The sequence below is a fragment of the Cherax quadricarinatus genome, chromosome 4, assembly GCF_038502225.1.
Source record: "Cherax quadricarinatus isolate ZL_2023a chromosome 4, ASM3850222v1, whole genome shotgun sequence".
In the NCBI taxonomy this organism is placed as follows: Eukaryota; Metazoa; Arthropoda; class Malacostraca; order Decapoda; family Parastacidae; genus Cherax; species Cherax quadricarinatus.
Window position 1 is genome coordinate 12,890,512 of NC_091295.1, and position 14,133 is coordinate 12,904,644.

At 38.2% G+C, this 14,133-nt stretch overlaps 1 protein-coding gene across 2 annotated transcripts in view; it reads right to left on the minus strand.

The window, feature by feature from the left end:
• The window catches only part of hob (bridge-like lipid transfer protein family member hobbit), a 238,733-nt gene that overhangs the window by 12,356 nt on the left and 212,244 nt on the right, over nucleotides 1-14,133 (minus strand). For both annotated transcript variants that reach the window (XM_053770361.2, XM_070094472.1), the window contains 2 exons: nucleotides 12,206-12,298; nucleotides 10,587-10,693 (listed from right to left, as the gene is read on the minus strand). In XM_053770361.2, coding sequence (XP_053626336.2) covers nucleotides 10,587-10,693; nucleotides 12,206-12,298 — 200 coding nt within the window. The remainder of the gene's footprint in view (nucleotides 1-10,586; nucleotides 10,694-12,205; nucleotides 12,299-14,133) is intronic.

The window sequence follows — 14,133 nt, forward strand, 5'->3', positions numbered from 1 at the left end:
GAAGAGAGGGAGACTACTTCCCGGTAAAAGTAGGTCTTAGACAGGGATGTGTAATGTCACCATGGTTGTTTAATATATTTATAGATGGGGTTGTAAAGGAAGTAAATGCTAGGGTGTTCGGGAGAGGGGTGGGATTAAATTTTGGGGAATCAAATTCAAAATGGGAATTGACACAGTTACTTTTTGCTGATGATACTGTGCTTATGGGAGATTCTTAAGAAAAATTGCAAAGGTTAGTGGATGAGTTTGAGAATGTGTGTAAAGGTAGAAAGTTGAAAGTGAACATAGAAAAGAGTAAGGTGATGAGGGTGTCAAATGATTTAGATAAAGAAAAATTGGATATCAAATTGGGGAGGAGGAGTATGGAAGAAGTGAATGTTTTCAGATACTTGGAAGTTGACGTGTCGGCGGATGGAATTATGAAGGATGAGGTTAATCATAGAATTGATGAGGGAAAAAAGGTGAGTGGTGCATTGAGGTATATGTGGAGTAAAAAAACGTTATCTATGGAGGCAAAGAAGGGAATGTATGAAAGTATAGTAGTACCAACACTCTTATATGGGTGTGAAGCTTGGGTGGTAAATGCAGCAGCGAGGAGACGGTTGGAGGCAGTGGAGATGTCCTGTTTAAGGGCAATGTGTGGTGTAAATATTATGCAGAAAATTCGGAGTGTGGAAATTAGGAAAAGGTGTGGAGTTAATAAAAGTATTAGTCAGAGGGCAGAAGAGGGGTTGTTGAGGTGGTTTGGTCATTTAGAGAGAATGGATCAAAGTAGAATGACATGGAAAGCATATAAATCTATAGGGGAAGGAAGGCGGGGTAGGGGTCGTCCTCGAAAGGGTTGGAGAGAGGGGGTAAAGGAGGTTTTGTGGGCAAGGGGCTTGGACTTCCAGCAAGCGTGCGTGAGCGTGTTAGATAGGAGTGAATGGAGATGAATGGTACTTGGGACCTGACGATCTGTTGGAGTGTGAGCAGGGTAATATTTAGTGAAGGGATTCAGGGAAACCGGTTATTTTCATATAGTCGGAATTGAGTCCTGGAAATGGGAAGTACAGTGCCTGCACTTTGAAGGAGGGGTTTGGGATATTGGCAGTTTGGAGGGATATGTTGTGTATCTTTATATGGTATGCTTCTAGACTGTTGTATTCTGAGCACCTCTGCAAAAACAGTGATAATGTGCGAGTGTGGTGAAAGTGTTGAATGATGATGAAAGTATTTTCTTTTTGGGGATTTTCTTTCTTTTTTTGGGTCACCCTGCCTCGGTGGGAGACGGCCGACTTGTTAAAAAAAAAAAAATCACTTCTTTCATACTCCCTCCCTCCACTGTAATATCTAATTTTTCTTTACCTAACTCGTTTGATACCCTCATCATTTTACTCTTATCTATGTGCAGTTTTGACTTTTTTCACACGCCCTCCCAAACTCATCCAATAACCTTTGCAACTTCTCTCTAGAATATCCCAAAAGCACAGTATCATCAGCAAATAGTAACTGTGACAACTCCCATTTTGTATTTGTTTATTATTTTATTAACACACTGGCCGATTCCCACCAAGGCAGGGTGGCCTGAAAAAGAAAAACTTTCGCCATCATTCACTCCATCACTGTCTTACCAGAAGGGTGCTTTACACTACAGTTTTTAACCCTTTCAGGGTCGACAGGCCCTCTCAGAGATTTGTTCTCAGGGTCAGCCAAATTAAAAAAAAAATTATTTTGTCTTATGAAAAGATAGAGAATCTTTTCTCGATCATAATGACACCAAAAAGCATGAAATTTGATGGAAAACTTATGGAATTATGCTCTTGCGAAGTTAGCGGTCTCAACGATGTTTATGCATTGGCGATTTTGCCCAATTTGAGCTCAATTTCGGCCAATTCCAGTGTACTAGTCGACAAAAATCATAGCTATTTCATTAGAACTCCATTTTTTCTATCGAATGAGTACAAGAAACCACCCATTTACCGATTTCAACTATCCAATACAGTGGTCAGAATTTAGCAATTTTGCCAATTTCACACAAATTTCAAAAGATGCCAATTTCCGAATAGGGTCCAGAATAAACAAGAAAGACATTCCTGGCACTAAAATAACATTTCCTCTGTTCATTAGTCATGTCCCCACGCCCCTCTTACATTCTTTTGCTTTCCACTTTGAATTTTTATTCTCACAAAAAATAGAAGATTTACTTTTATGCAGACTACTGCATTAGTGTAGAAATGGCATAAATAATATCAGTGCACTTGTGAAAGAATATTAGACTCACCAGCTGACGTGTATTGGACGCATAGCATGATTTGTTTACTTTTGAACCTTGGTAAAAAACGAACATTTCTGCTACTTTGAGCTCAATTTCAAGGTACTTTTCATTGTAAAACCAGTTAAAATCAACTCAATTTCTGTAATATGTCTTCCATTCTATAAAATGAGACCAGGAAAACTAGAATACAACAATAAATACCATACAAAAATACAGTGCAAAGTCACTGTTTTAATCCAAAAACACTGTCAAAGTTATTTTTTCTCATTACGCACTGTGTGCTGCAGGATTTTTTTATACCATGCACACTGACCACATAGACCCATTCTTTCATATGTAAGCCTACCAGCTTTCTCTCATTAGATTTGAGGGCGCTAGAATTTAGGCGTACTAGTATGTCAAAAACCCTTGTGCGTAAGCCGTACTAGCACGGCTGAAACCCTGAAAAGGTTAAACTGCAACATTAACACCCCTCCTTCAGAGTGCAGGCACTGTACTTCCCATCTCCAGGACTCAAGTCCGGCCTGCCGGTTTCCCTGAATCCCTTCATAAATGTTACTTTGCTCACACTCCAACAGCACATCAAGTATTAAAAACCATTTGTCTCCATTCACTCCTATCAAACACGTTCACGCATGCCCACTGGAAGTCCAAGTCCCTCGCACACAAAACCTCCTTTACCCCCTCCCTCCAACCTTTCCTAGGCCGACCCCTACCCCGCCTTCCTTCCACTACAGACTGATACACTCTTGAAGTCATTCTGTTTCGCTCCATTCTCTCTACATGTCCGAACCACCTCAACAACCCTTCCTCAGCCCTCTGGACAACAGTTTTGGCAATCCCGTACCTCCTCCTAACTTCCAAACTACGAATTCTCTGCATTATAGTCACACCATACATTGCCCTCAGACATGACATCTCCACTGCCTCTAGCCTTATCCTTGCCGCAACATTCATCACTCATGCTTCACACCCACATAAGAGCGTTGGAAAAAATATACTCTCATACATTCCCCTCTTTGCCTCCAAGGACAAAGTTCTTTGTCTCCACAGACTCCGAACCGCTCACCCTTTTCCCCTCATCAATTCTATGATTCACCTCATCTTTCATAGACCCATCCACTGACACATCCACTCCCAAATATCTGAATACATTCACCTCCTCCATACTCTCTCCCTCCAATCTGATATCCGGTCTTTCTTCACCTAATCTTTTTGTTATCCTCATAACCTTACTCTTTCCTGTATTCACTTTTAATTTTCTTCTTTTACATACCCTACCAAATTCATCCACCAACCTCTGCAACTTCTCTTCAGAATCTCCCAAGAGCACGGTGTCATCAGCAAAGAGCAACTGTGACAACTCCCACTTTATGTGTGATTCTTTATCTTTTAACTCCACGCCTCTTGCCAAGACCCTCGCATTTACTTCTCTTACAACCCCATCTATAAATATATTAAACAACCACGGTGACATCACAAATCCTTGTCTAAGGCCTACTTTTACTGAGAAATAATTTCCCTCTTTCCTACATACTCTAACTTGAGCCTCACTATCCTCGTAAAAACTCTTCACTGCTTTCAGTAACCTACCTCCTACACCATACACCTGCAACATCTGCCACATTGCCACCCTATCCACCCTGTCATACGCCTTTTCCAAATCCATAAATACCACAAAAACCTCTTTAGCCTTATCTAAATACTGTTCACTTATATGTTTCACTGTAAACACCTGGTCCACACACCCCCTACCTTTCCTAAAGCCTCCTTGTTCATCTGCTATCCTATTCTCTGTCTTACTCTTAATTCTTTCAATAATAACTCTACCATACACTTTATCAGGTATACTCAACAGACTTATCCGCCTATAATTTTTGCACTCTCTTTTGTCCCCTTTGCCTTTATACAAAGGAACTATGCATGCTCTCTGCCAATCCCTAGGTATCTTACCCTCTTCCATACATTTATTAAATAATAGCACCAACCACTCCAAAACTATATCCCCACCTGCTTTTAACATTTCTATCTTTATCCCATCAATCCCAGCTGCCTTACAGTTTTTCATTTTACCTACTGCCTCACGAACTTCCCCCCACACTCACAACTGGCTCTTCCTCACTCCTACAAGATGTTATTCCTCCTTGCCCTATACACGAAATCACATCTTCCCTATCTTCATCAACATTTAACAATTCCTCAAAATATTCCCTCCATCTTCCCAATACCTCTAACTCTCCATTTAATAACTCTCCTCTCATATTTTTAACTGACAAATCCATTTGTTCTTTAGGCTTCCTTAACTTGTTAATCTCACTCCAAAACTTTTTCTTATTTTCAACAAAAATTTGTTGATAACATCTCACCCACTCTCTCATTTGCTCTCTTTTTACAGTGCTTCACCACTCTATTTACCTCTCTCTTTTTCTCCATATACTCTTCCCTCCTTGCATCACTTCTACTTTGTAAAAACTTCTCATATACTAACTTTTTCTCCCTTACTACTCTCTTTACATCATCATTCCACCAATCGCTCTTCCCTCCTGCACCCACTTTCCTGTAACCACAAACTTCTGCTGAACACTCTAACACTACATTTTTAAACCTATCCCATACCTCTTCGACCCCATTTCCTATGCTCTCATTAGCCCATCTATCCTCCAATAGCTGTTTATATCTTACCCTAACTGCCGCCTCTTTTAGTTTATAAACCTTCACCTCACTCTACCCTGATGCTTCTATTCTCCTTGTATCCCATCTACCTTTTACTCTCAGTGTAGCTACAACTAGAAAGTGATCTGATATATCTGTGGCCCCTTTATAAACATGTACATCCTGAGGTCTACTCAACAGTCTTTTATCTACCAATACATAATCCAACAAACTACTGTCATTTTGCCCTACATCATATCTTGTATAGTTATTTATCCTCTTTTTCTTAAAATATGTATTACCTATAACTAAACCGCTTTCTATACAAAGCTGAATCAAAGGGCTCCCATTATCATTTACACCTGGCACACCAAACTTACCTAAAACACTCTCTCTAAAAGTTTCTCCTACTTTAGCATTCAGGTCTCCTACCACAATTACTCTCACACTTGGTTCAAAGGTTCCTATACATTCACTTAAAATCTCCCAAAATCTTTCTCTATCCTCTACTTTCCACTCTTCTCTAGGTGCATACACGCTTATTATGACCCACTTTTCGCATCCAACCTTTACTTTAATCCACATAATCCTTGAATTTACACATTCATATTCTCTTTTCTCCTTCCATAACTGATCCTTCATCATTGTTACCCCTTCCTTAGCTCTAACTCTCTCAGATACTCCAGATTTAACCCCATTTATTTCCTCCCACCGAAACTCCCCTACCCCCTTCAGCTTTGTTTCGCTTAGGGCCAGGACATCCAACTTCTTTTCATTCATAACATCAGCAATCTTCTGTTTCTTGTCATCCGCACTACATCCACGCACATTCAAGCATCCCAGTTTTATAAAGTTTTTCTTCTTCTCTTTTTTAGTAAATGTTTACAGGAGAATGGGTTACTAGCCCATTGCTCCCAGCATTTTAGTCGCCTCATACGACACGCATGGCTTACGGAGGAAAGATTCTTTTCCACTTCCCCATGGACAATAGAAGAAATAAAGAAGAACAAGAGCTATTTAGAAAAAGGAGATAAACCCAGATGTATGTATATATATATATATATATATATATATATATATATATATATATATATATATATGAATGTGAGTGTCTGTGAAGTGTGACCAAAGTGTAAGTAGGAGTAGCAAGATATCCCTGTTATCTAGCGTGTTTATGAGACATAATTTAATCCCACCCTTCTCCACCAGCACCAAATACTTAGAATATACAGTGGAACCTCAGCTTACGAGCTTAATCCATTCCTTGACCTTGCTCGTATCCTGATCTGCTCATATGCTGAGTCAATTTTCATTTAAATTAACTGAAATGCCATTAATCTGTTCCAGTGGAATTCCTGCTCTCAGGAGGCAGGAATATGACGCTAATATCAACTCAGCGGCTTATTCATCTATCGCAATTCATTTAATATGACATAATAAACAATATAAATAACATAGAAACCTGATATATACTCTAGAATGAATAAAATATGTCACTATGTGACAAGTGGTGGCAGCCATTCCCTACCTCAAGCAGCTGCCTTGGTGTGGGTCAGTGGGGGAGACCTCCCGTCATCAATTGCCATCCCCAACACCACCATCCCAACTTACTTGTTCAGTTCCACTTCTCTCCTATAAGCTAGCTGTGTTTGTGAATTGTTTTGATCTTTTAATTACCATATCTTGTATTTGCCAAGCAATCATGACACCCAGTAGGCATACCAGAGTTGCTGAATGACTTACTGACTTGAATGACTGACTGACTTATTGGCTGACTTACAGACTTGACTGACTGACCTGACTGAATGACTTGACTGATTGACTTACTGACTTGACTGAATGACTTACTGACTTGACAGACTGACTTGACTGAATGACTTACTGACCTGACTTAGTGACTTGACTGAATGACTTACTGAGTTGACTGAAAGACCTGACTGACTGAATGACTTGACTGACTTACTGAATGACTTAAAGTTAGACTTTTTCACTGAAGAGGACCCTGAAATGGTGTCTAGAGCAGCTGATGCCTTATTGTCAGTTGTATAATGTACAGCAGGGTAAAACAGAATGGAAATCCATTACAGAGTTTATGCACACTGCAGTACAACCATCAACTTCAGTACCAGAACCTCTACCATCCACCTCAGCCCAGTAGGACCACAACATAACTCTCCACTCTCTTCACAATCATCCACAAACACCACCACCTACAATTTAAGGGAAGAAATACTATTATTTTTGTTGCAGTTATAGTCTTAAGCAGTAAAAACAACATAATACATCACGACAATGAATCATAATTATATATTCACTTTTACTTTTGTAAGATCTGGAGGTCTAACCTGAAAAACTCATATGATGGGGCACTCATAAGCCAAGGTTCCACTGTAGTTATTATATATTTTGTTCAAATACACTGGAATGAATATTTTTTTGGGGCAACTTATCTTGACTTATATAATACTATGTAATGAGATAATAACCCTTGCTGAACATTACAATCTTAAGAATGAGTTTTTAGGAACTACCTCATCATTTAGTAAGGCTTTCAATGTATATAACATATTTTATCTAACATTTGTTGCATATCATTAGTACATCATATTGCCATGTAAACTGCATCCTCATATGACTCCTCAGCATTTACTAAAGACAATTTTGTTGACACTATAAATAATAAGCCACTTTGCTGGCTAGGCTTTCAAAACTATGACCTAATTTAATGATACTTAGAAAGTGTTGAGGAAAATCTTTGCTAAACATTAAATAACTTAGACTAAGTTAAGTGATTTATATCTGAAAGATCTAATGTAGTCAATGTACTAACTAAAATATCCTGCTTCTTGTGAGTCATCTAGGATTGATCTTCACTTCAATATCCATAAGCTGGTTGAATTCATCACATAATGTTTCAGACAATAATGAAAACTTCTACAATCCATTGCTTCTATGTTTTAGATGGATAAAAATGAAATGGATAAAACTGAGAAATAACTTTTATCAAACCAAGAAAACTCCTATTAAGTAGCAAGTCTTTCAGTTTCCTCTAAACGTTAAATAAAAAAATTGCTAATGTGCATACAATTGCAACAATACAATTTGTCCCTCCACCACTGCAAAGACTGAATGTGTGAATGATGGTGAAAGTGTTGAATGATGGGTCACCCTGCCTCACCCGGCCAGCATGTAAAAAAAAAAAATTATGACAACATTTCGGTCTGACCAAAATGTCATAAGTTTCTTTCTCCTATGTCTGGGTTATCTGTGTATTTATAATCTGTACGTCCATGTATGAGTCTAAGACTAACAAATATTGCCATATCAAATATGTAAGAACACTTTTTCTAATAACCTAACAGTTCTTAAGATTCTAAATTGCAACAGAATTTTGAAAGTAATTCAACTGATCATTATTAAGTGCTGATGCAGATGTTAAGTTTGCAGACAAAACAGTAAATACAACTGATTGATGGAATGTATACTAAGTATTCCTGACTGTATTTAACATGCTTAACTATAAATAAATTGAAAAAGAAAGAAAAAATCCCATTAAGAATATTTAATTTAGCTTTTAAATGACTTCCTTGATTACTCAAATTGGTCCTTTCCAATTTTGGCACAGAGGGGCCATTCTTTCTCCAGTGTGAAATGCCATTAACCCTTTGACTGTTTCAGGCCCCTCTCTGAAACTGTCATTCTATGTCGCCAAATATTCAAAAAAAAAAAAAAATTATTTTTTCTTATGAAAATGTTAAGATTATTTTTCTGAGTGTTTTAGTCCAAAAAAAAATTTTTGCCATCGGTACTTACCGAGATATAGAGCCGTGAAGTTTGCAGAAAATGAGCCGCGTATGGCAACAGCGGCGACTGCCGCTCACCCGGTAAACTTTAGTTTACTTGTAATTGAAGGTTTTTTGTTTTTTTCACTATTTTATTTTTTCACATAACTTATGTGGCCTATGAGACCAAAGTAAGGTGCAATGTACATATATACACTCATTGTATACAACACAATAAGCACACAAACATAATTATCAATATATTGTTTACAAAACTTGTTTACAAAAACAAACAATCATCCTCCTCCTCCTTCTCCTCCTCCTCCTTCTCCTCCTTCTCCTCCTCCTCCTTCTCCTCCTCCTCCTCCTCCTCCTCCTTCTCCTCCTCCTTCTCCTCCTCCTTCTCCTCCTCCTTCTCCTTCTCCTCCTCCTTCTCCTCCTCCTTCTCCTCCTCCTTCTCCTTCTCCTCCTCCTTCTCCTCCTTCTCCTCCTCCTCCTTCTCCTCCTTCTCCTCCTCCTCCTCCTCCTCCTTCTCCTCCTCCTCCTTCTCCTCCTTCTCTTCCTTCTTCTCCTCCTCCTTGTCTTGTGTGCGAGTGTGTGGCTTATAATTGTTTTGAGTCAGAAGTCGGCAGCTGTCAAAGTGACATATTGTCTCATTAGTCACTACCCCTACCGCCTGTCAAAACAATGGGGGCGGATGCTGCTTCCCCTCCTCCATTCTATCTAATTATCTTTCTCCCTCATTCTATATCTTTCTATCTGTCTGCCTATCTCTGTCTCACAGGTACACATAAATACAAGTATACATAGTGTAAATTACCTAGGATAACCCAAGAAATCCAGACAAAGTGCTATACTCTGCTTGAAGATGTGAGTAAAAGTGTTGACACAGTCTTGTGGCTCTCTCTGAGACAGAGAGCTAGATGGACAGACAGGGAGCTTGACAGACAGACAAATAGACAGACAGAAATGTTTGTGTACCAGCAAAAACAAAGGGAGGGCGATGGTCATGTAATATTTCCTTAGCTCTACCCTCGTTTACACTCATCAAAGTCAGCTCTTATCAGATGTTATCTCCCCTTATCTTGTCACTGTCATGGGGTGGACTTTTTTTTTTCTTGCTTCAAGGGAACAATATTATTACATCTTCTTCTTCTTCTTCCTCCTCCTCCTCCTCCTCCTCCTCCTCTTCCTCCCCTCCTCCTCCTCTTCCTCCCCTCCTCCTCCTCCATTGCTTTTGGTCTCAAACTCCTCCAAATCATGAAATTGATCTTCACTGACACTTCCATCTGTGTTAGAGCATCACTTGGGAAGAGAAGAGTCCCAGATTTGCTGGGGAATCACATATTTCTTACCGCTAGACATGCTGAAAATGGACAACTGAAATGGCATTCCCACAATGCACCATCCGCCGACACGTCAACTCCTAAGTATCTGAAAACATTCACTTCTTCCATACTCCTCCTCCCCAATTTGATATCCAATTTTTCTTTATCTAAATCATTTGATACCCTCATCACCTTACTCTTTTCTATGTTCACTTTCAACTTTCTACCTTTACACACATTCTCAAACTCATCCACTAACCTTTGCAATTTTTCTTTAGAATCTCCCCTGAATCCCTTCACTAAATATTACCCTGCTCACACTCCAACAGCTCATCAGGTCCCAAAAACCATTCATCTCCATTCACTCCTATCTAACATGCTCATGCATGCTTGCTGGAAGTCCAAGCCCCTCGCCCACAAAACCTCCATTTTGATTTTAGGCCGACCTTCTGGAACGGATTACACCTGATAACTGAGGGTCCACATGTATGCAACAGTTACAGAATTACTGCCTCCAACTTTTTTATTATATATGGTAGGCACAGGACTATATCTGAATGCAATTACCTTCATAATTTCTACATCATCTTTATCCTGCAGAGATACATAGAAGCTTGATTCCTTGTGGGATTTCCTGAGAGATGCTTGCTTCTTGCTACCTCGAGGGTTTTGATCTGATGACATAAATATGGGAAGATGAAAAAATGGACATTTTTGGTGGTATATAATAAGTTTAAAAAAGTTTTAATAATGAGTAAAAGTCTATAACACTAAATATATTCTAACAGTAAGTGCTGAAGTATTTAAGCTCAGAGTGAAAATAAAGGAAGCCTAGAAAGATTTTTAATTTTTTTCACTGTGGGGTATGAGAAGTAAAAAAAAAAACTTGTAATATTTTAAAGATTTTACAATGTCATTTCAATAAATTAGGTAATAAAAATGTTCTCATTCAAAAGTGAGTTATTATGCCTTTTGTTAATTCCAGGGATTATTGTCCCCTCCGTCTGGTCCCAGACCAGTGCTGAAAGATGTCAACTGCTTCCTTGATAGGTTATTAGGTCACTCTATGTATTTGTCATAACTCCCATAACATCATATTCAGGATGGCTGGACATGTATCTTACAGCAAAATACAGATGTCTTTTAATGTCTACTCCAGAGATGTGATATAAATTACTTCTACACCAGGACTGATACACTGGCATCACAGTGTGATAAATGTATAAACAAGTAAGACAGTAATGTATACTGATCTTAATAATGGCTGTATATATATTTACATTACATAGGAATAAATTCACTTACATGGAAGTGTTTACTTTATTTACTGCAATGACTTCATAGCTTACAATATTTGAGCTAATAAACCATGGAATGGGTGGGGTTTGAACTCACAGCAAGAGAGAATCCTAAAATTTCAGGCCAGTGGGTAAGCCACTCGGCCAGCTGACTACAATAAGATTCATCCAACTAGTCATTTGAGCTTATGTACTAGCATTAAAGTGTAGTGTTGCAAGAGATTTTAGCGAAACAATGGCTAGAAAAATTAACATTAAAAATGAAGTGAATAAATGAATGAACAGAATCCATTGGATAGGGTACTCAGACTGTGGTCCTGACAGGTAGCAGGTCTGGTGCTGTACCACTGGCCTAAGATGCTTACGAATAGGAAGGTTTCACAGACAGCATTTTCTGCGACATGTCTGCATCAGAGGTTCTTGTCTGTTTTTCTGTTTATTCATTGCAAGTTTATTTATTATGACTTACCTTGAGTTTAAAGTGAATAAGTGTGTATTACCATGAATAACAATATTCCTTGCACATTTCATACACATTAATGTGTTTTTAAGAGTAAAATATCTGAGGCTCTGGCTCGTGATGCCTTAACCAAAAATGTATGAATCCTTCAAAACTGAAAAACATGTTTTCTTTCTGTAGTTCCCTGTTTGATCCTATTTTTGATACATTATGCCATAATTATGCATAATCAGAAGTACTGTCCTGACCTTTATGAAGTAGTGGTTTTTACTGTCTATTTAAGTACGTGTGTATAATGGTTTTGAAAAATGTTAATGATGTCTGCTAACAGATATTCAGTTTACAATAAAAATAATTAAACATGCACAACTTATGATTAATGAATCAACAAAGATTAAGTTAAGACAAGGACAGTTATGAAAACCTACTTGTTGCAACATCACCCACAGTGTGCTCCTCTTCTGTTGCATTATCAGGGAAGCAGAACTTCATCATAGTCTTGAAGAACTGGTATGTCAGGGCTGCAATGTACCATGATTTAATATATCTTTCTGCTAAAGTATATATCATCTCTTAGATCTCAGAGATGTGCTAATGACATACAGTACAAGAAAATGTAAATCCAAAATCCAGGTCCCAAACATAACCCTCTCAAAATTGAAGAAACATAGTGGTTACAAATGAGCAACTCAGTTCTTCCATCAGTGGAGAACTCACATTGCTGAAGTATGAACAGGCATTTTATCTTATAGTGGCCAAACACACAAGAGCCAAAATATGATTTGACAAATACATATGTTCCTTCACAAAAAACAGGTAGAAACTTAGGATACTTAAAAGCTAAAAAAAAAGTCTATTCACAATGTTAATGATTTTGCAATGATTATTATTATAATCAAAACTAAAAGTTAAATCCACAAGGGTCATACAGGATTTTGCAATGAAAAGTGATGCTTAGTTCTGGGCATAAAAACAAATAACATGTGATCACTTCTATTTGATCATAAACACCAATGTGTCTTTAAGAGATTGGAAGTCTAGTGCAGTAGTTACATGCTATGACACCACCTGCTATCTTCTATGATTATTTTTGACTTATCATGCAATCTTCCACTCCCATATATCTACACATATTTTAACATCTGATGCTATTAATAGTTACCAGTCTCTATAAACAGTATTTTGGGGCACACAGATGGCCTTTCTTAATCACACACACACACAAAAAGAAATGCTTTGACAATGATGTTGAGACTTATCAAATAAGAGTTAAACAGCAAAAACATTTGAAGAATTTTCATGTTGCACATGTCTTACCCAAAGGAAAAAGAGCTCTGTGATTTATGTTGATTAAAGCACCAGTAGGTGTAGCCAATAAGTGGATGAGTAACTACATATACACAGTCTCATCCTTATTTAAGATGACTCAATAATTAAGAACTTCATGTCCCTAATGCAGGTGCACTACATCAAATGCACACCCATGATGATACAAAAAAAAAATGACATAATCAAAAGATACTGAAGAATATAGCAGAGAAACAACACCAGAGTAAAGGTAAGACACAATTGCAATATTTATATGTGTGAGTGATCGGTTTCAAGGGTTTGTTTATCTTTGCAGTCCAACTTGATTGAGGCCAGACCTTGGATTCTCTAACCCACTTACCCATGGAATTTGAAAGGAAACACTACAGGGATAACAGCTATTAAGAAAGAAAGAAGAAAAAAAAAAAGACAAAAGAAAGTAAAGATTAATGTATATACATATGTATACACATCCACATGCATATAAAAAAAAATGCAGGAATGCTTATTTAACATCTAAAAGTGAGTTGAAATATTTTTTTTTTTTAACAAGTCGGCCATCTCCCACCAAGGCAGGGTGACCCAAAAAGAAAGAAAATCCCCAAAAAGAAAATGCTTTCATCGTCATTCAACACTTTCACCTCACTCACACATAATCACTGTTTTTGTAGAGGTGCTCAGAATACAACAGTTTAGAAGTATATACGTATAAAGATACACAACATATCCCTCTAAACTGCCAATATCCCAAACCCCTCCTTTAAAGTGCAGGCATTGTACCTCCCATTTCCAGGACTCAAGTCCGGCTATATAAAAATAACTGGTTTCCCTGAATTCCTTCACTAAATATTACACTGCTTACACTCCAACAGCTCGTCAGGGCCCAAATACAATTCGTCTCCATTCACTCCTATCTAACATGCTCATGCACGCTTGCTGGAAGTCCAAGCCCCTCGCTCACAAAACCTCCTTTACCCCATCCCTCCAACCTTTCCAAGGAAGACCCCTACCCCGCCTTCCTTCCCCCACAGATTTATACGCTCTCCAT